General features: G+C 56.3%; 1 protein-coding gene across 1 annotated transcript; it reads left to right on the top strand.

The window, feature by feature from the left end:
* Window positions 1–13,281: 13,281 nt before the first annotated feature.
* Window positions 13,282–25,452, top strand: CACNG8 (calcium voltage-gated channel auxiliary subunit gamma 8). Its single transcript, XM_084906234.1, has 4 exons — window positions 13,282–13,666; window positions 20,878–20,961; window positions 21,971–22,111; window positions 24,371–25,452. The coding sequence occupies exons 1-4, from the start codon at window positions 13,498–13,500 to the stop codon at window positions 25,159–25,161; spliced, it is 1,185 nt and encodes a 394-aa protein (XP_084762360.1). The 5' UTR covers window positions 13,282–13,497; the 3' UTR covers window positions 25,162–25,452.
* Window positions 25,453–26,489: the final 1,037 nt, after the last annotated feature.

Raw genomic sequence — 26,489 nt, forward strand, 5'->3', positions numbered from 1 at the left:
TCCCTCTCCATCTCTGTAAAAAAAAAAACCTCAATAATATATATATATTATTGATTTTTTACAGAGAGGAAGGGAGAGCCGTTGCTCTATCCATTGAACCAAACCGGTTAGGGCAAAATATATATATTTTAAAAAATTATTTAAAAAATAAGAAAGAAGAATCAACCAATGAGTGCATAGATAGGTGAAACATCAGAATGCTATTTCTCTCTCCCCTGCTCAAATCAATAAAAAAAATTTTTTTTGTTTTAAGTTTCCTTAAGAAAAAAATAGATAATAATCTGGTCCTACATGTGACTAGTGCAGAGGCTGAGAAAAACCTGCTTTACATAGTATGCATTTATATAAACTCCCTCGTTCATTATTTCTGCCTTTATTTATTCATTTATTTATTTTTAAGAATATATTTGTATTGATTTCAGAGAAGAAGAGAGAGGGAGAGAGATAGAAACATCAGTGATGAGAGAGGAGGGGAGCAATTGAGGCGGGAAAAGAGGAACACATTTGTAATAATCTGAACAATAAAGATTTATTTAAAAATAAATAAATAGCCGAAACCGGTTTGGCTCAGTGGTAGAGCATCGGTCTGCGGACTGAAGAGTCCCAGGTTCGATTCCGGTCAAGGGCACGTACATTGGTTGCGGGCACATCCCCGGTGGGGGGTGTGCAAGAGGCAACTGGTTGATGTTTCTCTCTCATTGACGTTTCTAGCTCCCTATCTCTCTCCCTTCCTCCCCTCTGTAAAATATCAATAAAATATATTTAAAAAAATGAATGAATGAATGAATAAATAAATAATGAGAGAGAATCGTTGATTGGTTGCCTCCTGCACCTGGGAATCAAGTCCGAAACCCAGGCATGTGCCTTTGACTGGAATCGAACCCAGGACCCTTCAGTCCACAGGCAGATGCTCTGTCCACTGAGCTGAACCAGCTAGGGCTATTCATTTTTTTTTTTTTTATGTGACTCAGGCATGAAACAGCTCTGGCCACCCACACAGGCATCAAGCTAGGATGACCTGAGGGACTGACTGTACCTCTGCTTGGCCCCTGATTGATGTCAGAGCAACACCACCAATCAGGTGTCTCCTTGCCCATTGCCAGGGGGTCTGCCTTTATTTTTTTAAATATATTTTATTGACTTTTTACAGAGAGGAGGGGAGAGGGATAGAGAGTTAGAAACATCGATGAGGGAGAAACATCGATCAGCTGCCTCCCGCACACCTCCTACTGGGGGTGTGCCCACAACCAACTCACATGCCCTTGACCAGAATCAAACCTGGGACCTTTCAGTCTGTAGGCCTATGCTCTATTCACTGAGCCAAACTGGTCAGGCTAAAAAATTAAAAAAAATATTTTTATTGATTTCAGGGAGGAAGGGAGAGAGAGACACACACGCACACATCAATGATGAGAGAGAATTATTGATCGGCTGCCTATTGACCCACTGCCTATTGATCCGCTGCCTCCCGCAGGCCCCCTCCTGGGGATCGAGCCCACAACCCAGGCATGTGTCCTTGACCGGAATCGAACCCGGGACCCACTGAGCCACATCAGCCAGGGCTGCGATTCCCTTTCACGGACCACAGGGCGGAGGTGGGGGAGAGAGCACGGTCTCCTGCTGGGTCCGGGGGGACCAGGACGGGGACCAGGCCGCCTGCCCCGCGCTGGGTATTTCCATTCACCCCGAATGAGGACGTTCAGAAACGCTGATCCGCTCTTCCCGGAGCCGCAGCCGCCCGCTCCTCCGGCTCCTCCGGTTCCTGCGGAGACAAAGGCCCAGCTGGTGCTGACGGCGCGTCAGCACCTGGGACAGCGCAGGGAGCGGGCAGGAGCGGGGCGCGGGGACAGCAGGGGCTGTGGAGGGTGAGCCTGGAGTCTGTATCCCCATCTCATCTGATTCTCCATCCTTCCTTCCCTCCTTCCCTCCTTCCTGCCTCCCTTCCTGCCTCCCTCCCTTCCTTCCTTCCTTCCTTCCTTCCTTCCTTCCTTCCTTTCTTCCTTCCCTCCTTCCCTCTTCCCTCCCTTCCTCCCTCCCCCTCCCTACCTCTGTCCCTTCCTCCCTCCCTCCCTTCCTTCCTTCCTTCCATCCATAAGCTGCCTCCTGCACACCCCCTACTGGGGATGTGCCTGCAACCAAGGTACATGCCCTTGACTGGAATCGAACCTGGGACCCTTCAGTCCGCAAACCGATGCTCCATCCACTGAGCCAAACCAGTCAGGGCTTTATTTTATTTTATTTTATTTTATTTTATTTTATTTTATTTTATTTTATTTTATTTTATTTTATTTTATTTTATTTTATTTTATTTTATTTTATTTTATTTTTTAAATGCAAGCTCCTGAGCTTGGCCTTAGGGGTTCAATTCCCAGTCGAGGGCACCCACCTGGGTTGCAGGTTCAATCCAGCCCCTCCCCCCAATCCAGGCGCAACCAATTGATGTGTCTCTCACATTGATGTTTCCCTCTCTCTTTCTCTCCCACCTCTCTCCCTTCCACTCTCTCTAAAAAAAATAAAAAAATAAAACATCCTCAGGTGAGGTTTTATAAAACAACCCCCCCCCCCTGCGCCAGTGTGGCTCAGTGGTTAAACATCAACCTCTGAACCAGGAGGGCATGGTTCGGTTCCAGGTGAGGGCACAGGCCTGGGTTGTGGGTTCACCCCAGTAGGGGGCATGCAGAAGGCAGCTGATCCATGATTCCCTCTCACGGATGTTTCTGACTCCTTCTCCTTTACTCTCAGAAATCAATGAAAATATGCATTAAGAAAGAAAAAACACAAAAAAAGAGCTCGTAGACAAATGTTCATGGCAGCATTACTCACAATAGCCCAAACGGAGGGAAAAACAAATACCCATCGGATAAAGAAAGACTGACCTATCCACGCAATGGAATATTATCCTATCTAATAAAGAGGGAATATGCTAATTGACCATCACACTGTCACAAAGATGGCGGCACCCATAGCCAATAAGGAGGGAATATGCTAATTGACGGTCACATCCTCAAAAGATGGCGGTGCCCACAGCCACAAGATGACGGTGCCCAGTCCCCTCAGCCTTTCCTCAAGGGGGGGCCCTGCCACTCAGTGCACCTGCCTCTGGACTCCCCCAGTCCCCTCAGTGCCCCCAGGACTACCCAAGGCTCATGTAACTAGGGACGCCTGAGGCTCAGGTAACCAGGGCTGGCCGAGGCTTGCACTGCTGGCAGTGGCAGCAGCAGCAGAGGTGTGATGGGGCGCCACCTTCCCCTGATTGCTGGTCACCTCCAGCCCTTGAGGGCTTCCAGACTGTGAGAGGGGGCAGGCCGGGCTATGAGACACCCCCCCCCCACTCCTGTGCACGAATTTTCATGCACTGGGCCTCTAGTTTGGCAACAATGAAAGGAAATGAAGTTCGGATGCCTGCTACAACCTGGGCGGACCTCCAAGGCAGGAACGCAGCTTCTGTTCCTACAAAGTGTCTGTGGGCAAGTCAATAGGAACAGGAAGAGGGTTCGTGGGGGCCCCGGGCTGGGTGTGCGGGGAGATCGGGAGGAGGGGTGGCTGGCTCGGGGGGCGTGGTGCCTCCCTGGGCTCACGGAAACGCTGACACGGACTGGAAGCTGCCGGCCGCACGACTCCGTGCTGATAGCCAAGCGCCATGGAGTGTCTGTCCCCTTGGAGTGGGTGAGCCGTGCGGCATGCGGGTGCTATCCGGGTGAAGCTGTTACCGAAAAAGCAGAGGGATGCTTCCGGAAACAAGAGGGCCTGATGCAAGCCTGCTGCTCCGTGTTGCCCCGCGAGCCAAGGGAAGCACTAAAAATATTTGTATGGGGCCGAGACCGGTGTGGCTCAGTGGATAGAGCATCGGCCTGTGGACTGAAGGGTCCCGAGTTCGATTCCTGTCAAGGGCATGTATCTTGGGTTGCGGGCATATCCCCAGTAGGGGTTGTGCAAGAGGCAGCTGATCAATGACTCTCTCTCAACGATGTTTCTAACTCTCTATCTCTCTCCCTTTCTCTTTATACAAAATCAATAATATATATATATATATATATATATATATATATATATATATATATAATATTTAAATATATTTTATTGATTTTTTTACAGAGAGGAGGAGAGAGGGATAGAGAGCTAGAAATGTCAATGAGAGAGAAACATCGACCAGCTGCCTCTTGCACACCCCCTACCAGGGATGTGCCCGCAACCAATGTACATGCCCTTGACCGGAATCGAACCTGGGACCTTTCAGTCCACAGACCAACGCTCTACCACTGAGCCAAACCAGTTTCGGCTAAAATATATATTTAAAAAAATATATTTGTATGGGGAGGAACATGGCGGGGAGGGAGGTCCCGACCTATCAGAGGGAGAGACAACCAAAGGCTGACCCATCTGGGGGATAATGACTTAGGGATGGATGGATGGATGGAAAGGCAGGTAAGAGAAGCTACACACACACGGAGAAGCTTTGCCAGGCCCTGGAGGAGTAGCCCCGTTGGTTAGAGCAGCATCCCAATACCAGCCAAGCTGATGGGTTCCATCCCCTGTCCGGGCACACCGTGGAATCCAGTGAATGCATACCCCAGTGGAAAAACAAATCAGCCGAAACCGGTGTGGCTCAGTGGATAGAGCATTGGCCTGTGGACTGAAAGGTCCCAGGTTCGATTCCAGTCAAGGGCATGGACCTTGGTTGCAGGCACATCCCCAGTAGGGGGTGTGCAGGAAACAGCTGATCGATGTTTCTCTCTCATCGATGTTTCTAACTCTATCCCTCTCCCTTCCTCTCTGTAAAAGATCAATAAAATAGATTTTAAAAAGGAAAAGAAAAACAAATCAATGTTTCTCTCTCTGCAAAAAGGAAAGAAAGAAAGAAAGAAAGAAAGAAAGAAAGAAAGAAAGAAAGAGAGAGAGAAAGACAGACAGAAAGAAAGAGAAAAAAAAAAAAAGGGCTTCCTGTCCTGGCTGGTGTGGCTTGGTTGGTTGAAACAGTGGTTGGCAAAATGCGGCTCTAGAGCCACATACAGCTCTTTGGCCCCTTGTGTTTTTATTTTAAAAAAATATATTTTACTAATTTTTTTTTTTTTTTTTTTTTTTTTTTTACAGAGAATCAGAAACATCAATGAGAGAGAAACATCCATCGGCTGCCTCTTGCACACCCCCCACAGGGGATGTGCCCGCAACCAAGGTACATGCCCTTGACTGGAATTGAACCTGGGACCTTTCAGTCCGCAGGCTGACGCTCTAGCCACTGAGCCAAACTAGTGAGGGCCATGCTCGTGGGTTTCGAGCCTACACAACTACATGCACCTGAACTCTATCAAGCCCACGTCGCTCAGGCACGCGGGGCCACGTGTTGGGACCACAGGTTCACGCTGACAACCACAGCTGCTGGCTGTCATTGTGCCCGGAGGCCCTGCCCTCCTCGCTGGGACTTGCACGTGGCCATGAGAGGACGGTGCCCTCTCATTAGCCCGAGGCTTGGACCTGTCCAAACGCTGTGGCCACTCTCCACAGCCACCCACCTAGGCTTTAGGATCCATACTTGCCCTGGGCTTCTACGGGAAGCAGAGCTCATGAAGGGTCCTCCTTCAAACCGACATTTCTCTCTCTACCTCCCTCTCTCCCTCCCCACTTCTCTCAAATCAATAGGAGCAGGTCCTTGGCGGGAGATTAATAAAACAAGGAGCAGGATTTGAGGTGGAACAGACCGGATTCCCTTTCTTTATCACAACCCCTCACTCTGGGCACCCAGTGGGTGCAGACCAGGGAGGCAGGCCCAGCTCCCACAATGCATAGGGCAGCCCGCGCCACCGAGGGTGACCTGGCCCAGGGGTCGGCAAACTCGTGAGTCCACAGAGCCAAATGTCAACAGCACAATGATTGAAATTTCTTTGGAGAGCCACATTTTTTAAACTTAAACTTCTTCTCACCCCACTTCTTCCGAATAGACTCGCCCAGGCCGTGGTGTGTTGTGGAAGAGCCACACTCGAGGGGCCAAAGAGCCCCATGTGGCTCGAGAGCCGCAGTTTGCCAACCACGGATCCGGCCTAGTGCCTGGTTTTAGTGCCCTCGAGTTGTTTTCACCCTTTGTTGTTTTTTTTCTTTTTCTTTTTAATGTTTTTATTGATTTTTTTAAACAAGAGAGGAAGGGAGAAGGAGAAAGAGAAACATCAATGAGAGAAACACATCAAGCAGCTGCCTCCTGCACGCCCCTCTGCTGGGGATCGAGCTGACAATCTGGGCATGTGCCCTGACGCAGGAATCAAACCCGGGACCTCTTGGTCCATGGGATGATACTCAACCCACTGGGCCACACCAGCCAGACTGTTTTCACCCTCTGGTGTCTGGGTTTTGTTTTTTAAAAATATATTTTATTGATTTTTTTACAGAGAAGAAGGGAGGAGAGGAATAAAGAGTTAGAAACATCGATGAGAGAAAAACATTAATCAGCTGCCTCCTGCACGCCTCCAACTGGGGATGTGCCCGCCACCAAGGTACATGCCCTTGACCTGAATCAAACCTGGGGCCTTTCAGTCCGCAAGCCGACGCTCTATCCACTGAGCAACACCAGTCAGGGTTGGGTTTTTTTTGTTTTGTTTTTGAATATATATTTTTTAAAAATTGATTTCAGAGAGGAAAGGGGAGGAAGAGAGAGAAAAATATCAATGATGAGAGAATCATTCATCAGCTCCCTCTTTCACGCCCCCCACACTGGGGATCAAGCCCACACCCCAGGCATGTGCCCTGACAGGCAATCCAACCGTGACCTCCTGGCTCATAGGCTGACACTCAACCATGGAGCCACGCCAGCTGAGCGTTCATATTTTTTATTGATTTCAGAGAGGAAGGGAGAGGGAGAGACACCGAGGAGGAGAGAGAGAATCATCGATTTGGCTGGGGATCGAGCCCACAGCATGACTTGTGCCCTGACCGGGAATCAAACCTTTATCTGCTGGTTCCTAGGTCGATGCTCAACCACTGAGCCACACCAGGGCCGGGCCCAGCTCTGCTTTTTATTCCCTGGGGGATGTGGGCAAGTCGGCTCCCACCTCCGAGGCCTCCGTCTGCCCGTCTGTAAAATGGGAACCGCTGTGACCCCTGTGCCAGGGGTTCTGGGAGAACACGAAGCATACACATGCCTCACTCAGGGTTCTGCCGGCCAGCTTCTGGGGTTAGCTAGGGCTTGCTGGGTCCGAGCCTGTTCGCAGCACTGAAGGCATGGTTCGCCTGGGTCTGCCTGCAAGGACCTCCTGGCACCTCTGTTTCCATGGGACAGGGGGCAGTTATAACTGACAAAGGGGAGATGTTTTTGTGCCCAAGGTCACCCACAGGGGCATCTCGGAGGTTTGCACCCAAAGACCAAACTGTCTCCTCTGAACCCCCGCCTCCCGTTAGCTCACTCCCTACCCACCGGCCAGGCCTCCTTCTTCTCCCAACTGTGGCCGGATTGGGGGGGAGGGGGCCCCGGACACATTTCTCCCCACCCACGCTTCTTGCATCCTCCTCCTTTTTTTTTTTTTTTTGCGCTTCACGCCCACCCCCACCTCGTGGAAATCAAGCTTTCTGAGCTACGGGTGGGTAGGGGGTATGAAGAAAATATTTTGCTGGTGCCATTCAAAAAGGCTTGCAAACCTGGTGCATGTACCATGGCTTTTTTTAATTTTTATTTTCCGGGGATCTCTGTCTGGGGGTGCGTGTGTGGTGGTGGTGGTGGTGGTGGTGGTGGTGGTGGTGAGATGGGGAGACCCCAGGGCGGCTGAGCGTGCCCCTCGGATGTTGGGGGGACATGGGGCTAGGAGCTCCTGGGGTCCCTTTTGCAAAAGGCCCTCCCCTCATTTCCGGCCGCCGCTGCCAGCCTTGGCTGGGCGCCTGGATCCCGTTGCCATGACGACGGGAAGAGGCGGTGGCGGCGGCGGCGGCAGGCGATGCTGTGGAGAGATGGAGGCTAGTGGGGGTGGGGGCGGCGGCTTCGAATTGGGGATGGGGGTAGGGATCCGGGGCCGGGGGTGCGGGCGGGGCCGGGGGCAGGGGTGTCCTTCCTCTCTGACCTCCTCCTCCTCCTCCTCCTCCTCCCTGGCCCTTCTCCCCTCTCCCTCCACCTTCCTTCCGATGCCTCCTCGCTCTCGGCGCCTGTGTCTCGGACCTCGGGGCTCTGTCTGGCCCAGGCCCCTGCTCCATCCATCGGCCTCTGCCTCTGGGCCCCCCTCGTTCCTTCTACGCCTGCAGACCTCGGTCCCCTAGATTTCCCCCATTCATCCTCTCTCTCTCTTCTCTCTCTCTCTCTCTCTCTCTCTCTCTCTCTCTTTCTCTCTCTCTCTCTCCTCTCTGTGAAGACCTTGCCCTCGCCCCCATCCCCTCTGTCTCTCCCTGTCTCTCCCATCTGTCTCTCCTCCCCCTCTCTGGATGACTCTCTCTGTGTCTCTTTTTTCCCTTCTGTTACCCAGGCCCTGCCCCCCCCACACCTTCCTCTCCTTCACCCCAGCCCCCCCGCTCCCCGCCGTCCCTCCCTCCCTCACCTTCCCCCATCTCTTTGGTCTCCCCTCTTTGGGTCTCTGTCTCTCGGTCCCCTTCTTTCTCTGGATCTCTCTCTCTCTCTCTCTCTCTCTCTCTCTCTCTCTCTCTCTGTGTGTGTGTGTGTGTGTGTGTGTCTCCAAGTTCCTTCTGCCACCAGCCGCTGCCTCCCCCAAATCCCTCCCTCCCCCATCCCCGTTCCCCCATCTCCAAGTCTCTCTCTTGCCGCTTCTCTCCTCTTCTCTCTCTCTCTCTCTCTCTCTCTCTCTCTCTCTCTCTCTCTCTCTCTCTCTCTCTCTCTCCAGGTCTCTCTCTCTCTTTCCCCCCAGCTTCCTTCTGCCACCCAGACCCTGTGCCCCCCCAACTCAATCCCTACCCCACCTCCTCTCCCCGGCTCCCCCATCCTCAGCGGCCCCCCTCCCTCTGCTCCCTCCTCCCTCCCTCTCTCGTCGTCCTCCAGCTCCGCACTTTACCCAGCGACACACACACACACACACACACACACACACACACACACACGAGAACCAAATTGTCTCTTCCTCACCTTTCCCCGCACCCCCCCACGTCTCAAACCCCTCACCATCACCCCTGCCTGGGTCCCCCGAGAGCTCAGAGCTGTGCCTCAGCCTCCGCTCCCCACCTCAGCACCCCCTTTGCCCCTACGCCCCCTCCTTGTCATCCCGGCCGGGTCGGACGCCTGGGTCCCCGGCTGCCGGGGGAGGAGGGTGAGCCGTGAGAACTGGGGAGCACGGGGTGCCTCTGAAAGGGGGGTGCCCACAGGACAGGGCTCGGCCCGCCCCCTCCTCCGTGCTCCGGGCTCCTCCGGCGAGTTGACCTGTCGCTGACCGAGGTGAGCCTGATCCTGCTCTTCGTCGGAGGTGGGTGGCTGTGGAAGGCAGGCTCTGCGATCCCCCTTCCCCCCGGGCCCCCCAGTTCTGGAGGAGGAAGGAGCCGGTCCCCTTCCGAGGAGGGAGAGAGGGGGCACAGCCCCTGTCGTATGCGGGAGCTTTAGGATGGGGGCCCCTGACAGATGGACCGAGGGAACAGTCCCTCCGGCCAAACATCTCTCCCCCCCCCCCCGAATCGGTACAAGGAAATGTCTCCAGATCTTTTTGGGGGACAGAAAATGCCCCTCATGGACCCTGTTCCCCTCCCCTCCCAGTCCCGGGTCGTAGGGGGCCCAGCAGGAGGAGGGGGCGCCTCCTGGGGCCGCAGGCTCCCCCAGGCGGGAGCAGGAAGGTGCCGGTGCCGGGCCGGATGGGGGAGATGAGGCCCAGGCAGCCGGGCAGCTGCCTGGAGGGGAGGGGAAGGGGAGGCAGGGGCAGCGCCTGGGACAGGGGGGACGGGGGGGGGGCAGGAGGGGAACAGGGGGTGTCCGAGCCCGGAGCCCCATGAATGGGCCGGCCAGGGGCTGCGTGTGGGCAGGCAGGAGCCGGGGAGGGGGAGGGACCACGTGTGTGTGTGTGTGTGTGTGTGTGTGTGTGGGTCACTGGGCCCCGTTGCCATGGACACCCCCCCCCCCCATAGACAACCTTTCTCAGCAACCCCTGGGCGCAGACCCGGCGGGGGGCCAGCCGATGGGGGCGGGCGGAGGCCAAGGTCAGCGGGTCCTGGGACCCAGTGTGGCTCCTCCCCCTCCTCGGTGGCCCCCCAAGTCCAGCAGGGACTCAGGGAGGGGGGGAGTCTGGGGAAGAGGGAGAGGTGGAGGCAGGTACAGGCGCTGGGAGGACCGGGCGGGCGAGGTGGAGGAGGCAGGGCTGGGGGCGTGGTGGGGGGACCCTGGGGGTGGGGGGCGGGAACGGGGACACCCTTTCCAGCTGAAGGAGAGCGGGGGTCCTGCACATGGGATTCTCCTCAGGGGCGCTGTCCACAGGGGGTGTGGGGAGAGCGTGTGCGTGTAAGGTCCTCACAGGTGACACGTAGCCGGGTTCCGCGGAGTTCTGGGGGGTTCCCCAGGAAGGGAAGTCCGGAGGGACACACCGAGGGGGTTCCCTGAGCAGAGGAGATGCTGGGAGGAGCGTGGGTGGGGGAAGAGGGCCGGAGGGACGGAGGGAGACTCCTCCTGATGTAAGAGGAAGGTGGCGGGTGCGGGAAGGAACTGGAGGGAGTGGGAGGTCCAGGGGAGCTGGGGCGATCAGAGGTGGGGGTTCGTCTTGTGTGATGTGATACCAAGGGCTGCCCTGGGCGGGGGGGGGGGGGGGGGGGGGCGGTGGGAGGCGGTGGGAGGGGGTGGGAGGGCCGGGCCATGGAGTCGGGGTGGGGCGGCCCCTCCTTGGACAGCGGTGGGCCTGCAGGTCGGAGCCTGGGAGTCCTGAAGGGGGAGGAATCGGGGTCCGGCGGGAAGGGACTCCGGGGAGTGGGACACGCTGTGGAGCCCGAGGGGGGAATTTTTCTTAACGGAGAAGGAGAGGGCGATGGTGGCGAGGAGTTTGTCTAAGTTGTAGAGGTGGTGGGGGCCGGATTCCGAAGACTTTAAAAAATATATATGTATATTTTAAACATTCATTTCAGAGAGGAAGGGAGAGGGAGACAGGAACGTCCACGATGAGAGAGCATCACGGACCAGCTGCCTCCCGCACGCCCCACGCTGGGGACCGGGCCCACACCCCGGGCCTGTGCCCTGACCGGGGATCCAACCGTGAGCTCCTGGTTCGTGGGTTCAACCACGGAGCCAGGCCAGGCTCGAAAGATTTCTTTTCTTTTTTAATTAAAACAAAACATACTTTATTAACTTTCCACAGAGAGGAAGGGAGAGGGACAGAGAGTTAGAAACATCCATCAGCTGCCTCCTGCACACACCCCCCCCACTGGGGATGTGCCCGCAACCAAGGTACATGCATGCCCTTGTCTGGAATCGAACCCGGGACCTTTCAGTCCGCAGGCCGATGCTCTATCCACTGAGCCAAACCGGTCAGGGCTGGAAAGACTTCTTTAAGCCAAGGAAAGAGTGGTTTTTGTGTTTTTGGTTTTTTTTTTTCTTGAGTCAGAGTCATAGTTAGAGATGGCGGTGGGGCCAGGGACACAGCAGGAGCTGCCGGGAGGGATGGGGTGGGGACGGGGTTCAGGGGGTGCTGGCTGCCCATCAGAACCCGGGGAGCTCTCAGGGCTGAGACGCCCCGGCCTACACCGGCGCCGACCAGCAGAACCCCACCTCTCCGGTGGGACTCGGGTGCCAGTTCTCAGAGGCGCTCTGGGGATCTTCCTGGGGCGGGTGCATCGTCAGAGGCTGGAAACCTGGGCCCACAGAGAGGAGGGGTCAGAGGGCTGGGGGTCAGAGGGGCCGGGGGTCAGCCCCTCTGACCCCCAGCCCTCTGACCCCCAGCCCGTCTGACCCCCAGGCTGCTCCTCCAGGCTGGCTATGACCCCCAGCCCCTTGTGGGGAAGGGGGTTCCCAGGAGGAGAAGGAGCAGCTGTTCTTGGCCTCGCGAGATTCTTCTGAGTCGCGCGGACAGCGAGAGTTCGTTGGGGAGACTTGTTGGAAGGCGAGAACAGCTTGAGAGGATTATGTTTCTTTTCTTTTTTTATTTTTCTTTTCTTTTTATTTTTTCTTTTCTTTTTTTTTTAAATATTTTATTGATTTTTTTTTTTTTTTTTTTTTTTTTTTTTTTTTTTTTTTTTACAGAGAGGAAGGGAGAGGGATAGAGCGTTAGAAACATCAATGAGAGAGACACCTCCATCAGCTGCCTCCTGCACACCCCCTACTGGGGATGTGCCCGCAACCAAGGTCCATGCCCTTGACCTGAATCGAACCTGGGATCCTTCAGTCCGCAGGCCGACGCTCTGTCCACTGAGCCACACCGGTTAGGGCGAGGTTCATGTTTCTTGAGTGGAAGAGGTGGGACTGCAGGGAAGAGAGGACGTGGCTGTAGAGAGGGAGGATGGTGCTGGGGTCTAGGAGGGACGGAGGAAGAGGACGGGGTTCCTTGGGGTGAGGGATGCCTTTCTCCAGAAGGACAGTGAGGGGGAGGGGTGTCCTGGTGTCAGGAGGTGGGGGCACTTTCTTGGTGGGATTGGTGGGAAGACTTGCTTTTTTATTTATTTTTTAATTCTTAAAATATATTTTTTATTGATTTTTTTTCACAGAGAGGAAGGGAGAGGGACAGAGAGCCAGAAACATTGACGAGAGAGAAACATCCATCAGCTGCCTCCTGCACACCCCCCACTGGGGATGTGCCTGCAACCAAGGTCCATGCCCTTGACCGGAATCAAACCCGGGACCTTTCAGTCCGCAGGCCGACGCTCTATCCACTGAGCCAAACTGGTTTCGGCTGTTTTTTTATTTTTATTATTTTTAAAATCCTCACCCCAGGATTTTAGAGAGCATGGAAGAGAGAGAGAGAGAGAGAGAGAGAGAGAGGGAGAGAGAGAGAGAGAGAGAAAGAAAGACAGACAAACATCGATGTGAGAGAAACACATGGGCGGGTTGGGTTGCCTCCTGCAGGCGCCCCTGTGACCAGGGACTGCTAGCGAGGCCTGTGCCCTTGGTGGGGATCGAACCCGGGACCCTTCAGCCTGCAGGCCGAGGCTCTACCCACTGAGCAACACCGGCCAGAGCAGTTTGGCAGAGCCAGGGAGGGCTTGGGAAGCATCGTGGAAGGAGTTTGTCCCAAGGGGGGACCTGGTGGGGCTGTTTTGGGGGCGAAGGGTGCTGGGATGGGGGGCTGGGGAGGTCCTGGCGCCCCCTAATTTCCCCCCTCTCGCTCCCTGCTCTCCGCAGCTGCTGACCATGGCCGCCCTCTGACCCCTCGGGCCCAGCCTCGTCCTCGCCGCCGCCCCCGCCCCCCAGGCCCCCGGGGCCGGCCCGCCGTTCGCCCGCTGAGCCCGCCCGCCGCCGGCACGGCGCCGCCCGCGCTGCCCCGCTGGTGGCCCGCGGCCGCCCGGCTGCCGGCGGTCAGGCTGGAGTCGCTGAAGCGCTGGAACGAGGAGCGGGGGCTGTGGTGCGAGAAGGGCGTGCAGGTGCTGGTGACCACGGTGGGCGCCTTCGCCGCCTTCGGCCTCATGACCATCGCCATCAGCACGGACTACTGGCTGTACACGCGCGCCTTCATCTGCAACACCACCAACCTCACGGCCGACGAGGGCCCGCCGCACCGCGGGGCGCCGGCCGAGCGCCGCGACCCCGGCGGCCTCACGCACTCCGGCCTCTGGCGCATCTGCTGCCTGGAAGGTAGGGCCGCCCGGGACCCCCCAAACCCGGCCCGGGACCCCCCCGAGCCCCGCCCCCGGCCCCGGGACCCCCCCCAGCCTGACCCCGGCCCGGGACACTCCCCCAGCCCGGCCCCGGAATCCCCCCAGCCCGACCCCGTCCCGGGACACCCCCCCCCGAGCCCCGCCCCGCGCCCCGGGACCCCCCCCAAACCCGCCCCGGCCCGGGACACCCCCCCCGAGCCCCGCCCCCGGCCCGGGACCCCCCAGCCCGGCCCCGGGACCCCCCCAGCCCCGCCCCGCACCACGGGACCCCCCCACAAACCTGCCCCCGGCCCGGGACCCCCCCCAACCTCGCCCCCGGCCCGGGGTACCCCCCCCCCAGATCCCTCCCGGCCCGGGACCCCCGCCCCCGGAGCCCGCCCCCGCCACGGGACACCCCCAGCCCTGCCTCAGGCCCAGGACACCCCCAGCCCCGCCCCGAGCCCTTGGCCCCCCTCAGCTCCGCCCCCGGCCCGAGGACCCCCTCGTGGTCCCGCCTCCGTGGGTGGTCCTGCCTCCCCGCACATGCGCGGCTGGTCCCCGCACTGCTATACCTTCTCCTCCCGCCTTCCAGCTCCTCTGCATCCCTCTGAACCCTCAGCGTCTTCTCTCTCCCAGCTCCTGCTCCTCTCCTCCATCTCTTCCCTCGCTTGGGCTGTTTCTCTCCTTCAGCACCCTTCTGATTTCGCCTGTCACTTTTCCTCTTTTTTATTTTATTATTATTTTTTAAAAATATATATTTTATTGACTTTTTACAGAGAGGAAGGGAGAGGGATAGAGAGTCAGAAACATCCATCAGCTGCCTCCTGCACACCCCCTACTGGGGATGCGCCCGCAACCAAGGTACATGCCCTTGACCAAAATCGAACCTGGAACCCTTGAGTCTGCAGGCTTTTTATTGATTTTTAGAGAGGAAGGGAGAGAGAGAGAGAAACATCAATGATGAGAGAGAATCATTGATGGGCGGCTTCCTGCACGCCCTTTACTGGGCATTGAGCCCACAGGCCAGGCATGTGCCCTGAGCAGGAATCGAACCTGGGACCCTTCCGTCCTCAGGCCGATGCTCTATCCACTGAGCCACACCAGCTAGGGCTCTTTTAATTTAATTTTATTTTTTTTAAGTTTTGATTTCAGAGAGAGGAAGGGAGAGAGAGATAGAAACATCAATGATGAGAGAGAGAATCACTGATCGGCTGCCTCCTGCACACCCCACACCTGCAACCCAGGCGTGAGTCCCAACCAGGAATCGAACGGTGGCGTGACCTCCTGGTTCATAGGTCGATGCTCAACCACTGAGCCATGCCGGTGGGCTCCTCCTCTCCTGCCTGCCTCTCCCCACCCGGGTTTCTTGCAGCCTCCCACCGGGTCCTGGCCCTCCCCGTCCTCCCCATGGCTGTTTCGTTGTCCCCACCCCCCTCAAGCCTACCTCCTTCTCTTCCTCCTCCCAGATCTCACTGCTCTTCCAGCCCACCCACCGCCTCTCATCTCCATCTCTGATCCCGCCTGGGTCCTGCCCTCCCTCTCTCTCTCCCTCCCTCCCTCCCTTCCTCCCTAGCCCGCCCTCCTAGAGGTCCCTCTGCACCTGTCCCCCGTGGGACTATCTTCCCACTTCGGGGCTGCAGCCGTGGGGCCAGCCTAGCTCATGGCTCCCCATGCGATTCCTCCTCTCCTCTTTTCCATCCCTTTCTGTCCTCCACCCTTTCCCCCTCGGGCTGGGCGCGCGGGGTGAGCAGTTGGGAATACCGTCACCTGGTTCTGTCCTATGAGCTGGGCGCCGCCCTCCCATCGGGAATGAGGACACTGAGGCTCAGAGAGGTTAAGTCACTCTCCCGAGGTCGCCCAGCCGCCGGTGGGGCAGAGCCTGGAGAACTCAAGGCCTCCGGGGTGGGGTTCGCAGATAGACGCGTGGTTCGGCACAGTGGTGGTGGTGGGGTGTTCAAAACTTCCGGAAACCAAAGCCTGGATCAGGGAGTCGGTAGCCAACATTTAAAACCAGGGAGGTTTCGCATCGAAAACCCAGTTTCCAGCTTCTTTTGAACTCGCCGAAGACTGAGGACACGGGGGTCTGTCTGCCCGGGCCACGATGGGGCGGGTCTGAGTGGCAGCTGTTTCCGTGGCTGAGACCTGGGCAGGTGTGTGTGTGTGTGTGTGTGAGTGTGCGTGCGTGTCTGTGTGTGTGTTTCGCCACAGTCGCCTCCACTCCCTATCGCCTCACACCCCGCCCAGCTCTCTCCTCAGTAACTTTCTCCCTCCTGTGGACACGGGACCTCAGGTTCACTGACTGGTCTGACGGAGCAGCAGGCACAGAGCCAAGCGGGCGGTCTCGAATCCTGAAACCTCTAGGACAGCGTAGGGGATAGAGTAAGAATACTATTCATTTATTCATTCATTCATTCAACCACTGGTATTTATTGAGTTTGTACTATATGCCAGAAACTATTCTTTTTTTTTTTTTTTTTAAGATAAAAAGTAATATTTATTTATTTATTTGCTTACTTATTTTAGAGAGAGGAAGGGGGAGAGACATCCCTTTGTTGTTCCACTTATTTATGTATTCGCTAGAGGCCCGGTGTATGAAATTTGTGCACTGGTGGTGGTGGGGGGGGTGTCCCTCAGCCCAGCCTATGCCCTCTTGCAGCCCAGGAACCCTCTGGGGAAATTCCTATTGATGGCTTAGGCCCACTTCACCACAGCTGTGTTCACCAGCCATGAGCCTGGCTTCTGGCTGAGCAGTGCACCCCCTGTGGGAGCACACTGACCGCCAGGGGGCAGCTCCGGCATGGAGTGTCTGCCCCCTGGTGGTCAGTGCACATCACAGCGACCTGTCCTTCCACCGTTGGATCGATTTGCATATCAGCCTTTTATAATATAGGATTGGTTGATTCCTGTATGTGTCCTGACGGGATCGAACCCGTAACCTTCTCATATTGGGAAGACACTCTAACCAACTGAGCTACCTACCTAGTCAGGGCCGCCAGAAACTGTTATTTAAAAGAAATTAAAAAAATTGATTTCAGAGAGGAAGAGAGAAGGAGATAGAAACATCAATGATTAGAGTCATTGATCATAAAAAAAAAAAAAAGAGTCATTGATCAGCCCTAACCGGTTTGGCTCAGTGGTAAGAGTGTCAGTCTGCAGACTCAAGGGTCCCAGGTTTGATTCCAGTTAAGGGCATGTACCTTGGTTATGGGCACATCCCCAGTAGGAAGTGTGCAGGAGGCAGCTGATCAATGTTTCTTCCTTTCTTTCTTTCTTCCTTTCTTTCTTTCTTCCTTTCTTTCTTTCTTCCTTCCTTTCTTTCTTCCTTTCTTTCTTTCTTTCTTTCTTTCTTTCTTTTTTAACAAGTAATCTTTTTAAAAAATGTATTTTTTTTATTGATCTCAGAGAGGAAGGGAAAGGAAGGGGGTGTGCAAGAGACAGCTGATCGATGACTCTCATCGATGTTCCTAACTCTCTATCTCTCCCCCTTCCTCTCTGTACAAAATCAATAAAATATATTTAAAAAAATCATCGATCAGCTGCCTCCTGCACACCCCAGGGATGTGCCTGCAACCAAGGTACATGCCCTTGACCGGAATCGAACCCGGGACCTTTCAGTCCACAGGCTAATCCTCTATCCACTGAGCCAAACTGGTTTCGGCTAATTGTTGTACTGTTGATATTTGGCTCTGTTTGGCTCAGGTTGATACTTAACTAATGAGTTTGCCAACCACTATGCTAGGGCTCTCACCAATGTTTCTAACTCTCTATTCATCTCCCTTCCTCTCTGTAACAAAAGTAAAAAATAAAAAAAATCAATATCAATAAAAATATTTTTAAAAAAGGCAGAGCCCTGGTCCACGTGGCCTGGGTTGCAGGCTTGATCCCCAGCAGGGGGCATGCAGGAGGCAGCCAGCTGATGTTTCTCTCTCCCTCTCCCTCAGTAATCAATAAAAACCTATTAAAAAAAAAAAAAGAAAGAAAAAGAAACAGAAAGAAAAGAAAGTAATCAGAGAGACACCAAGAAGCCAGGAAAGGAGATGAGGAAGGAGTGAGCACAGAGGTTGGGGGAAATGAAGTCAGTGGGTGTCCAGGCAGCCAAAGACTGGACTTACATGTTTTATTGTGTGTGTATGTGTGTGTGGGGGGGTAGGGAGGTACATGCTGGCTAGCTTTATTGTTACTATTATTGTCACTTGACATTTTTTAAATGTATTGATTGATTTTATAGGGGGGGGGAGAGAGAAAGGAGAGAGAGGAGACAGAGACATCGATGTGTCGCCCCACTCATCCACCCACCCATGGGTTGATTCTAGTATGTGCCCTGACCGGGATACCACCTTAGTGTGTCAGGTTGATGCTCTAACCAACCAAGCCACCGGCCAGGGCTAGTCTTCATTTTTTTTTTAAACTTTATATTCAGTTTTTTTTTTTTTAATATATATATATTTTTAAAATATATTTTATTGATTTTGTACAGAGAGGAAGGGAGAGAGATAGAGAGTTAGAAACATAGATGAGAGAGAGTCATCGATCAGCTGCCTCTTGCACACCCCTGACTGAGGATGTGCCCGCAACCAAGGTACATGCCCTTGTCCGGAATCGAACCTGGGACCCTTCAGTCCCCAAGCCAACCCTCTATCCATTGAGCCAAACCGGTTTCGGCAATATATATATATTTTTATTGATTTTTTACAGAGAGGAAAAGAGAGGGACAGAGAGTTAGAAACACTGATGAGAGAGAATCATTAATCAGCTGCCTCTCGCACACTCCCGACTGGGGATGTGCCCGCAACCAAGGTACATGCCCTTGACCGGAATCGAACCTGGGACCCTTTGGTCCTCAGGCTGACGCTCTATCCACGGAGCCAAACCGGTTTCAGCAACAACTCCACCATTTTACATTCCCACCAACAGGGGTCCCAGTCTGTCCACATCCTTGTGTGTGTGTGTGTGTGTGTTTTCCCCAGTCGCTGTTCTAATGGGTAATGGGTATGAGGTGGCATCTCACTGTGGTTTTGATCCACGTTTTCCTAATGATTAGTGATGCTGAGTACCTTTCCAGGTGCCTGTTGGCCCGTTCAATCATTCTTCCATGAAAATATCCACCAGGCACTTACTATGTGCGAGGCAGGTGCTGGGGAGAGAGGGGTGAACCTTCCCGTGAGGCAAACTGCTGTGTGTTTGGCTCTGTTCCCACCGCCCATCAGCTGTGAACTGAGGACCCCTTTCTGTGCCTCTGTTTCCTCATCTGGACAATGGGCATGTCAGCCGATCATGACTGAGCACTTCATTGTGTGTGACTCAGGCAACGCGCCAAATCTCTACCTGAATTAAATCCTCACAATAACCCCGGGAGGTAGGTCTTGTACCCCCCTTCTCATCTGCCAAGGAGCTGAAGGAAACTGGCCTACGTAACGCCAGCAAGGCCACCGGCTAAGGACGTGACAGAATCGGGCTTCACTATCAAGCAGTGGGACTCTGATTCCCAACGACTGGCCGCTGCGTGATACCAATAACATTATCTACTTCATGGGACCCTGATAATAACGTTATCTATTTCATGGCGCCAACGAGTCCATCCACCACTTAACAATATTAGCTCTTAGCGGAATTACTGCCTTATAGTCCTCCCTCCCAGTCCTTGTCTTTTAAAAAAATATATTTTATTGTTGTTTTTTTTTTTTTTCAGAGAGGAAGGGAGGAGAGGAATAAAGAGTTAGAAACATCGACCAGCTGCCTCCTGCACACCCCCTACTGGGGATGTGCCCACAACCAAGGTACATACATGCCCTTGACCGGAATTGAACCTGGAATCCTTCAGTCCACAGGCCAAGGCTCTATCCATTGAGCCAAACTGATTAGGGCCAGTCCTTGTCTTTATCCCCATTCCTTCCGTTCATCTTCTGCTTTGAATCTCTCCTTCTGCTATCATTCATTCATTCATTCATTTGTTCTTCATTCATTCATTCGACACCCATGGATTGAATGGCCTTATGGGAAATGTAGTCTTTTTTTCCTTGAGGCCTCCTTTACTAGGTAATGATAGAGACACATAGGAGATGTTAGGAATCAGACCCCAAGAAGAAACTCATAAGTCATCCCGATGCTTGCCAGAAAGGGGGCAGTAGCACAGGAGGCCGCTGCACCCCAGAAGAGGAACTGGACCCAACTTGAGGGGGGTGGGGGGGGCGAATGCATGTGCGCACGCGCAGCCCAGGGACCGCTTCCTCCTGGAGGCGCCCCTGAGTTGCCCACTTGCAGGGTAAGTTTCCATCCGTGAGTGGACTGTTTCACAGCCTGGAGTTCGGAAGGAGCTGGAACATCAAGGAGACAAAGTGTATTTATATTTGTGCTAATTTACATACACGTCTCCATCTACAATATGTGCTAGGACAGGAACTGTCCTCAAATACGGGATGTTAGGTTTCTCCAGGGTGTGAGGTCCAGGAGCTGCGGACAGCATTCTGGGGTGGACGAAGGGGGTGAGGCTGAGTGACCCCTAGAGGTATTAACCCTTCACGCGCCTCTGTTGGCTCCGATCACTCCATCCCCTTCCAGCCTATTCCAGGAAAGGCGCAGGCAATCCCCCTCCTTCAGCGCAGGAATGAAGAGACTACAACTCTCATGAGTCAGCGGGGCTACTCTCCCCCACCATTGGACTCAGGACTTCGTAGGGCCTTATGGGAAATGTAGTCTCCTTTGCCCCTCTGCAGCCTGCTTCGTTTTCCCTCGCATTTGCAGACTCCTCAAGTTCAGCAAATGGCACTGCTGAAACCAGAGGGAAACGTGTCCCAGACCAGGGTTCAGGGCTGGGGTCCTGTGGCCTTTCAGTGAGTTTTGGATTGTGTGTGTGTGTGTGTGTGTGTGTGTGTGTGAGTGTGAGTGTGTGTGTGTTTCTTTATTAAATAAAAATACTGGTGCAGATAATGAGGCCAGAGAGGTTGACAGCTTGTCTCAGATGCCGGGAAAGGTTCAGAAGCCAGGAGTTTGGAGAGAGAGAGGGAAGGATATATATATATATATATATATATATATATATATATATATATATATATATAGAGAGAGAGAGAGAGAGAGAGAGAGAGAGAGAGAGAGAGAGAGAGAGAGAGAGAGAGAGAGAGAGAGATGGGGGAAGCAGTGAGTCTTCTCTCACAGTGGGGCTCCCCAACTCTTTAGTCCCCCCACATCACCACTTCCGTCCCCCTCTAGGGCTGAAAAGAGGTGTCTGCGTGAAGATCAACCATTTCCCGGAGGACACTGACTACGACCATGACAGTGCGGAGTATCTGCTCCGTATGTTGGGGTCCCGGACAGATTTGGGGGACTATGGGGCGGGGCGGGGGGCGGGGAACGGGGAGGAGGCGGGGCCGGCAGTTAGATCGACAGGCTGAGACGAGTCTGCTAGCGAATCCAAGGCCAGACACTGAGATCTTCTGGTCCCGGATTGGCCCAGCGGTCCCTTCCCCGCCCCCTCCTCTCACCTTGAGGCGGGCTGAGAGGAGATCCCGGGAGATGATTGACCGCCGCGCTGTGGCTCTCTGGGCTGGGATTGGCTGCTGCTCCCGGGGCTGTGAAGCCAGCTGCGGGCGCAGACTGGCCACTCGAGAGCCTGGGATGCGATTGGTAGCGGCCCTGAGAACGCGGCAAATCCTGAATTGTGATTGGCTGTGGCTTCCCGCTCAGAAATCGCAAAATCTGTTTGCCTAGGGTTTGGGGTGGGTGGAAAGGACTGCAGAGAGAGAGAGAGGGAGAGAGAGAGAGAGAGAGAGGTGGATGAAGCCCGGTGTAGAGGGTCGGGGAGGAAGGAAAGGAGAGGGAGAGAGAAAGAAACGGAAAGAGAAAACCCAGGCAGAAGGCAGAGGAGGCAGAGGGCTATGGACAGGTTAGACAGAGGGATCTGGAGAAAAAGAGAGAAATCACGCAGAAAAGGAAGGAGCGTGCGAGAAGGGAAAAGACAAAGGGAGGGGCCCACAGAGAAGGAGAGAAGCTCAGAGAACGAGTTGGAGAGTGGACGAGGGGGGAGAAAAAAATGCCAGACGAGAGGAAACTAGACCGAGGAAGGAAGAAAAAGAGGAAAGCAGACCGAGAGGTAGAGAGATGCTGGAAAAGGAGAATGAATGAAATAACCAGAACGCGGTGTTGGGGTTGGGGGGGCGGGGGTGCGCAGGCGGCCGCACCCCACCGCCCTGGCGCTCACTCCCTCCCTCCTTCCCTCCCTCTCCCCCTTCCCTCTCTCTCTCTCCCTCTCTCTCTCTCTCTCTCTCTCTCTCTCTCTCTCTCTCTCTCTCTCTCTCTCTCGCAGGAGTGGTCCGGGCCTCCAGCATCTTCCCCATCCTCAGCGCCATCCTGCTGCTGCTGGGGGGCGTGTGTGTGGCGGCCTCCCGCGTGTACAGGTCCAAGAGGAACATCGTTCTGGGGGCGGGCATCCTGTTCGTGGCAGCAGGTGAGAGGCGGGGGGAGGGGGCGGCCCAGCCCCGTGGCCACGTGTGTGTGTGTGTGTGTGTGTGTGTGTGTGTGTGTGTGAGTGTGTGTGTCCGAGCGCCCCCTGGGGCCCGGAGCCCACCCAGGCTCCCTCCAAACTCCATCGCCGCCCGCTGGGCAAGGTGGGTGCCGCCTTCGTGGTGTGTGGCGGGTAACAGGGATGTGAGGAGCTTAGGCTCTGTAGCCCCCGTTATGGCCGCGGAAAGGGAGACGCTGAGGCTGGGAGACATAACGCTGAGGCTGGGAGACATAACGGGTCTGGAAGAGACGGGGGCAGGGCTGGGCGGTGGAAGGTCAAGCCGCAGAGGGAGAAAGTGATCTGGCTGTGGATGGGGAGGAGCCTGCCGTAAGGGGTAAGTTAGCTTTGCGGACCCGGGCGGATTCAGAAAGAGGCTGGTCCTGGCAAACCCTCCAGACAGCTCTGAGGGAGGCATCGCATGAAGGAGTAAGACCGCCTTTATTTAAAATTTTTTATTTAAAAATTTTTAAAATTATTATATTTTATTTGATTTCAGAGAGGAAGGAAGAGGGAGAGAGAGATAGAAACATCAATGATGAGAGAGAATCATGGATCGGCTGCCTCCTGCACGCCCCACGCTGGGGATGGAACCTGCAACCCGGGCCTGTGCCCTTGACCAGAATCGAACCTGTGACCTTTCAGTTCGCAGGCCAACGCTCTTTCCACTGAGCCAAACCAGCTAGGGCTATTTTTTAAAAATTAAATTATTATATTTTAATTGATTTCAGAGAGGGAGAGAAACATCCATGATGAGATAGAATCTCGGATCGGCTGCCTCCTGCACGCCCCACACTGGGGATGGAGCCCACAAGCCGGGCATGTGCCCTTGACCGGAATTGAACCTGGGACCCTTCAGTCCACAAAGCCAGTGCTCTATCCACTGAGCCAAACCAGCCAGGGCAAGACTTTCTTTTTGCACGAAAGGAGTTGTGCTACGAAGTGCTGGGAAGCTTCTTTGAACAGGTGGAACCCAGAGAAGGGGGAGGATTTAGCATAAAGAACAGCAGGTGCTTCGGGGATTGATTGAGAAGGCTGGCTTGCTTGACCTGGGCCTGGGGAGGAGCCCAGCCCAGACCCCCGGAGGAGGGGCGGTATTGGGCAGTCTGGAGGCTGGAGCAGAAAAAGGACCTGCTCTAAGAAGGAGGACTTAGACCAGCAAGGGGAGGAGGGCCTAGCAGAGATCCCCAGCCTGGGATGGTAATCCTGAGAGGAAGAGTTTTTAGATCAGCCAAGGTCAGGGCCCAGAGTCAGAGCGGGATTATCCCATGAAGAGTCTAAATGAGCAGAGGGTAGGGTCCAGGGGAGACCCAGGCGTATAAAAGTGATGGAGATATCGGACCCATCAGAGGAGGGCCTGGACCACCCAGGCGGACCACGTGAGGCGGGGCCTCGGCTACCGGGAGGCGGGGCCTAGGCCATCGTAGGGCGTGGACCTGGACCAACTGGGGCGGAGTTTAGGATGGAAGTTGACCCATTGGGGCAGGGAGGTCTGAACCTAGGGATGGGGTTTAGACCAGCCTGGGCGGGGCCTGGCTCTCTTGGGGTGGGGCTTAGGCTCTCTAGGGGTGGGGTTAGACCTGACGTATTGAGGTCAGGACCACTTGGGGCGAGTCCTAGGCTCCCTGGGGGCGGGGTCTAACCAGCTGGGGAGCAGTTTAGGCCTGCGGGGGCGGGGCCTAGGGAGGGGCCTAACCACCCGGGGAGGAGTTTAGGTCTAGTGGGGTGGGGCCTAGGGGCGGGGCCTAACCACCCGGGGAGGAGTTTAGGCCTGTGGGGGCGGGGCCTAGGGGCGAGGGCGGGACCTAAGGGTGGGGCGGGGCCTAGGGGCGGGTCGGGATCTAAGGGAGGGGCGGGGCCTAGGGAGGGGGCGGGGCCTAACCATCCAGGGAGGAATTTAGGCCTGTGGGGGCGGGGCCTAGGGGCGAGGGCGGGACCTAAGGGCGGGGCGGGGCCTAGGGGCGGGGCGGGACCTAACCATCTGGGGAGGAGTTTTAGGCCTGTGGAGGGTGGAGCCTAGGGCGGGGCCTAACCACCCGGGGAGGAGTTTAGGCCTGTGGGGGGCGGGGCCTAGGGGCGAGGGCGGGACCTAAGGGCGGGGCGGGGCCTAGGGGCGGGTCAGGACCTAAGGGCGGGGCGGGGCCCAGGGGCGGGGGCGGGCCGGGGTGGCCTCGAGGCTCCCGTCTGACCGTCCCCCCCGCCCAGGCCTGAGCAACATCATCGGGGTCATCGTGTACATCTCGGCGAACGCGGGCGAGCCGGGCCCGAAGCGGGACGACGAGAAGAAGAACCACTACTCGTACGGCTGGTCCTTCTACTTCGGCGGCCTGTCCTTCATCCTGGCCGAGGTGATCGGCGTGCTGGCCGTCAACATCTACATCGAGCGCAGCCGCGAGGCGCACTGCCAGTCGCGCTCGGACCTGCTCAAGGCCGGCGGGGGCGCGGGCGGCAGTGGCGGCAGCGGCCCCTCGGCCATCCTCCGTCTGCCCAGTTACCGCTTCCGCTACCGCCGCCGCTCCCGCTCCAGCTCCCGCTCCAGCGAGCCGTCGCCGTCGCGGGACGCGTCTCCGGGCGGCGCCGGCGCGCCCGGCTTCCCCTCCACGGACATCTCCATGTACACGCTCAGCCGCGACCCGTCCAAGGGCAGCGTGGCCGCGGGGCTGGCGGGCGCGGGCGGCGGCGGCGGCGCGTTCGGGGGCGGCGCGGCCGGGGGCGCGGGCGGCGCGGGCGGCGCGGGCGGCGGCGGCGGCGCGGCCGGGGGCGCGGGCGCCGATCGGGACCGCGGGGGCACGGCGTCCGGCTTCCTCACGCTGCACAACGCCTTCCCCAAGGAGGCGGGCGGCGGCGCGGGCGGCGTCACGGTCACGGTCACCGGGCCGCCCGCCGCGCCCGCGCCCGCGCCGCCCGCGCCCTCGGCGCCGGCCCCCGGGACCCTGGCCAAGGAGGCCGCCGCCTCCAACACCAACACGCTCAACAGGAAGACCACGCCGGTGTAGGGGCGCGCGGGGGGCGCGGGGCGCACGGGGAGACGCGGGGGCGCCGGGCGCGTGCGCGGGCGCGCGTGCACAGGAGGCTGCCGGGGGTGGGGTGGGGTCGGGGTTCGGGGCGCCCCGCTCCTTCCCCGGGAGCGCGCTGGAGACTTCGGGGCCTTCCCCCCGCGCCCCCTCCCCCCAGGTGTGGGGGATCGCCTCCCCGCATCCTCGGATCAGGGACCCCAAGGGAGGGGGCCGGGAAGAAGGGAAGGGAAGGGGACGAGAGCGCGCGGGAGCGTCGTGTTTTATTTTTGTTGTGGGACTGGGGGTGGGGTGGGTGGGGCCGTGGTGTTTTTTTGCAGTTTTGAGATGTTTTCTTTTTCCATGTTTTGCTGTGTGCATGTGGGGGCGGGGGGGAGGGAGGGAGGGACTCTCAGCCCAGCCCAACTCCTGGAGAGGGGCCCGTAACACACAAATATATAGTTCTACCTACAAACTATATATATAAATATAGATATCTATGCTCTCTATAAAGAGACAGGGAGCGAGAAGGGACGCGGGGAGGCGGAGTGACGAGGCATGGACGTGGACGTTTTCCATGCACGATCCCGCCAGCCTTTATTAAGCACCTGCTGTGTACCAGGGCGGGGCCCTGAAGGGTATAAACAGGCACGGAGAGCGACTCGTTCCGTCCTTGCCAGCTATTTATTCTCGTGTGCCAAAGCGCTAGGCCTTGTGCTGAACGCCTAGCCTACCTACAGAAGGGAGGAAAACGGACCGGTCCCCTGCGCCCTCATAGAGTTAGCAGCTTGTGCGTTGATCCAGGGATGATGCCCACCAACAGCAAATCGCAATTAGATGGTGAACGGTCCAAAAATGCTACAATAGGCTCCGTCAGGGGGGACTGAACCGGTTTAAAAGGAAAGGCTGTTTTGCATACACGGAGAAGATGACAGAAGCAGCCAGCTGATGCTGGGGGAGCGAGGGGGGAGTGTTTCCAGCCAGAGAACAGCATGTGCAAAGGCCCTGGGGCAGGGAGGCGCTTCCAGGGAAGGCTAGCGTGTGTCGAGAGCAGACGGAACAAGAAGATGCGGCTGGAGGGAGGCATCCTGGGCAGGGCTAGACTTCCCGGGGACTTGCAGGTCAGGCCGGGAGTTTAGATTTCCTTCTGAGGGCCGCGGGGAGCCGAGGCATGAATGGTGCTCTCGGAGGGAGAGCAAGGCGAACGGTGTACAAAGGGGAGGCTCGGGAACTCGGAGATGAGAGGCAGAGGCACGCTGGAAGTCAGCATCAAACGCCTGCAGCTTCTGGCTCTGCAAACTGGCACTCACTCGTGAGAGCAGAGCGGTTAA

This window comes from Pipistrellus hanaki (genome assembly GCF_964339955.1).
Source record: "Pipistrellus hanaki genome assembly, chromosome: 15".
Taxonomy (NCBI): domain Eukaryota; kingdom Metazoa; phylum Chordata; class Mammalia; order Chiroptera; family Vespertilionidae; genus Pipistrellus; species Pipistrellus hanaki.